Here is a 4596-nt window from a genome sequence, read left to right as displayed (position 1 = left end):
AGAGTGAGAGAGAGAGAGAGAGAGAGAGAGAGAGAGAGAGAGGAGGGGGGGTGTTGACAGACAGACCCATCACGTATCAGTTCAATCACTATTGCAAAAGTGGACCGTTCGCTCCTATCTATATGTAGATTAAGTGACCAAACACTTGGAGAAAAAATATTTTATTTGGCTCCAACAGAATATCACATAACATGAATTGGAAATGAAGTGCCCTGAGCCACGGACACGCACAACACAATCTTGTCAAATAGCCAACAATTTAAATGGTACAACAACAATTAATAGCAAACATAGCCTATAGCCTACGAATTGAGAAATGTGAGAAAAACAAGAACGATTTTTTTATATTTGGAATATATACAGTTGGCTTACTGTTCAAAAGTTTTAGATCGGTAAGTTTATTAAGGTTTTTAAAATAAGTCACTTCTGCTCACCAAGGCTGCATTTATTTGATCCGAAATACAGCAGAAACAATAATATTGTGAAACAGATTTAGAATTTAAATAATTGTTTTCTAAACTCTAGTTTTGTAACATTATACACTATCGTTCAAAAGTTTGGGGTCAGTAAGAATTGTTTTTTGGGAAGAAATGAAAGAAAGTAGCTTATTACTTTTATTCGTATTGAATTGATCAGAGTGATCAAGTGACAGAAAAGATAATGTTACTTAAGCTTTATTTCAGATAAATGCTGTTCTTTCGAACATCAAAGAATCCTGGAAAAAAAAAAAAAAATACACAACTGTTTTCAACATTGATAATAATAAGAAATGTTTCTAGAGCAGCAAATCATCATAGTAGAATGATTTCTGAAGGATCATGTGACACTGAATACTGGAATAATGATGCTGAAAATTCAGCTTTGCCATCACAGGAATAGATGACATTTAAAAAAATAATATGTTTTTGCTGTATTTTGGATCAAATAATTGCAGCCTTGTTGAGCAGAAGTGACTTCTTTTAGAAACATTAAAAAATCTTACAGATGTAAAGTATATATATATATATGTGTGTGTGTGTGTGTGTGTGTGTGTGTGTGTGTGTGTGTGTGTGTGTTTTGTGTGTGTGTGTGTGTGTGTGTGTGTAGCCACAATATCTACTGTAGACATTTGGGGGAGGGACGTTTGTAATTTTGTGGATGTTTTGCTTAATTATTATTCAATAAAAGTAGCTATAAAAAACAATCAATCAGAGTACATGGTAAATCAAAAAAGCAGTTAAAACATTGTACAAACATATATCATTAGAAAATCATAAATTGTCATAACTTACAACGATTAGGAAAATAATGGAATTTTCTTTAATAAACCTATCTTGGTGGGAAAAAAAAGAAAGAAGAAAACAAAACAAGGAAATGTTTTCAGAATTGCACCGTTGAAAGTTGAAACATTAGTTTAAAAGTCACATATGGCTCCCATGCCTTCTATTCAAACAAAAAAACTCAAAGAAAGATTTTGTGACATTATAATAGTAACAATAAATGGACACAAATGAAATGTTTATGAAAATGTGACTGGTATGCATACACATTAACAGTGACGCTTATCAGTTTGAAAACAAATCTTTAAAAAAAATCCAGCGTAACATTACTGTTTTCAGTCTTGTTTGCAACTGTATTCTGTACTGTTAAAACAAAACTAATTCCCAGTGCCAACATGAAAGTGATTAAAATATATTCTTATTGTGGCTGAGTAACTGACAACAAAATGCATTTGTGTATGGTGTACATTACATCAGTGCATAAAAAAGAACTATAAATTGCACTTTAATCACAATAACTGCACATTTATATCCCACTATACATATATTTATCTAAACTTAATGCAACAAGAGATGGAGAGAAAGAACGGAAAAGAGAAAAAAGAATTTCAGACTTCCTTTCCAGTCAATATTTCATCAAAATCGTGTCATCAGAACTGATGTTCAGTGATATATTTAACCCTCCTTCGTGGTCAAAAGTGACCGAAGACTTGAAATGTAACTTTTTTTTTGTTTTTCAGGAAAACCAATGTAATATATTTTTGTTCAATAATATTTGTGGATTATTATTTAGAGTTTTAAGGGGATTTTATGATACTATGCAATATTTATAAAAAATGTATGAGCTATTTTTTTTTTTCCCCAATTGAAAATAATTTAATAAACACTATCATAAAAACTTTTTTATTATTAAGTTGTGGATTTGGATTTATACTATACATTCTCAAAGACTACTTTTTGACAAGGTTTAGATTTTCTTGTTGAAAGTTGAAATGTTGGTTTAGATTTTCATTTCAATCAAAGTTGAAATGTTGATTTGAAGTGTCAGTTTTTGCATAAAGAGGAGGAGATTTTGTTAAACATAACATCAAAATTCAATAAAAATTTAACAAAAATGAACATGTATGCTTTATTACCGCTTAATCAATCTGTGTCTGATCTGATTTCAATCTCTTATTTGAGTCTTTTGTCTCAATTTTACCACACTATTACAGCCACACCAGTTCATTTGTGTGTGTACAATAGTGTGTTGTGTGTATATGTCTCTGCATGTGTTGAAGTGAGTGTGTGTTTGAGTGGGTGTTTCCCAAAATATATATATATATATTTTTTATTGCATTGCGATTTTATTTCACACATTTGCAAAAACTTGCTGTGCTATAGTCGCGATAGTTCATATATATGTGTGGGGGGAGGAGGGGTGTCGATTTTGCACTCTTGATATTTATAGTGTCACCCCTTCATTGCTGTGCACTTTTTATTGCACAATGGCTGATTTGTAGATTGTACCACCAAGCAATTCTCAGAGTTTTCATATTTTTTCGAATTTCGCATTCATTTCTTATGTCGGTCATTTTTGACCACGAAGGAGCCACGAAGGAAAAAAGTGTGAATTTTTTTCCCGACCCTTTAACATATCCGAATCATGTCCATTCCGATAAAGCAAAAATTTTTATTTTATTTCAAAACGTACAATTATTCGTCATTTCTGACCGAAGAGTCCCATGAACTTTTTGGGTTGAAAAAAAGAATAAAAACAGACAACATCTATTATAATCATCACACTGTCTGCAACTCGGCTGAGCATGAACAGAAGTAAAACATTTTATGGTGAAAGGTATTTCAGATTTCATATTATCAGGAATACCCTTTGCATGATGCATTAATTAAAAGTAAAAAGAAAAGAAACAGCCAAGAAAGAAATTATCTTATTAAATTAACAACGAATCATTCAATTCAGTATATACAAAACTAATTTCAGTAAAAGATTTCTGCATTGTTGTTATCATAAACTTAAATGCCCACCAGAGGTTGAGAGAGACCATAATCCTGCCACCTCCAGACTGAAAACCCATTGTAACGCCAGCAGTGCTGTGATCAGGCATGTTTTAATGTATCGATTGTGGCTGAAGCCTCATTAAAAAGTTCAAAGTAATAGTCAAAATGGTTTTAAAGCTGTAAAAATAAATGAACTCTGGAATGTAGCGGTGCTTGCTGATTATAGGCTATAAAATGATAATCAGTGCTGACTAAGGAATAAAGCTCTCGAATGATTGCTGTATGCTTGCACCTTGTACTGTACATTAACACTGTATTTGATTATGGTGACTAATACTGATTGATTTAGAATGGTTACTCAGAAGAATATCAATGCCACAAAACCACAGTATGTCCCAGCTTTCAATTTAAGAAAGTCATAAACAATGTAACACTTTTAGCTCCAACAATACATGAATAGCATTTATGAGCCTTTATAGCTGCAAAAGAATACACTGAAGTGTTATATCTACAACTCAAAGAGTAGACAAGAAATAACCATTTCCAACAAAGGAATGAATGACAAATTACTTCATGCACAAAGACTATAGTCTTTGTTATAACATTAAAAAATGAACAAATCAAACAATGAGCAAAAGGTCATAATTAAAGAGATGCCACCCTGCTTTTCTCAGACCGTGTAGCTCACTGCTACGAAAAGAACCCCACTGAAAAGTGAACAAAGATGGCTTTGCTGGTGGAGGGATGAACGTAGCAACTTCCCATGCATCACATATGACATTTATGAGTTGCAGCTGCCTGGCTTACTCTAGAGCAGATGCAGATGCATCTTGTATCCTGCTCTTTCGATAATTTGAATGTGTAGGTTGTCACTCTCACTACAAGGCAGGGCAACGTCGCGGCGCAGGAGGGCCAGATGCCACACTGAGCTCTTTGCAATAAAGAAATCCATCAATCCTGCTTTTCTGATTTTCTCAAGCCACCAGCCAAGGAGTGACACCCTTTATAAGGTGAAAACAAAATAAAAATGAACCCCATCTTTTTGATTCGAGCTGAAAGACACGTAGTTAGTGATTTGCAGAAGCCATACAATTTGACCACACCACAAAGTGATATGTATACATACTTCAAGTTGGCATCATGCTTGGTTTAGGATGTATGGATAGAGTCTTTAGTCATTTAAGATGGTAGTATGGATGGTGTGGAGATAAAATGGCAAACACACCAAGATCTCGTTTAAGAGCCAAAGCCGATCCCTTAGTCGTCTCCTCCTCCTCCTTTTCGGTTTACCCTGTTAGTCTCTTTTGGTATCCACTCTCATTCTGGGCCATGCAAAGCC

The 4596-nt window shown here is 33.7% G+C and overlaps 1 protein-coding gene across 1 annotated transcript in view; it reads right to left on the bottom strand.

Annotated features, from left to right (window-relative positions):
- Positions 1-145: 145 nt before the first annotated feature.
- Positions 146-4596, bottom strand: part of col25a1 (collagen type XXV alpha 1 chain) — a 557626-nt gene continuing 553175 nt past the window's right edge. The window contains exon 39 of the mRNA XM_084109878.1: positions 146-4258. Within this exon, the coding sequence (XP_083966004.1) occupies positions 4232-4258 (27 nt within the window). The 3' untranslated portion in view covers positions 146-4231. The remainder of the gene's footprint in view (positions 4259-4596) is intronic.

This window comes from Abramis brama (genome assembly GCF_963993115.1).
Source record: "Abramis brama genome assembly, chromosome: 3".
NCBI classification, from domain to species: domain Eukaryota; kingdom Metazoa; phylum Chordata; class Actinopteri; order Cypriniformes; family Leuciscidae; genus Abramis; species Abramis brama.
Note: the sequence above shows the minus strand (reverse complement) of the source record. Positions and strands in the feature narration are given on the sequence as shown.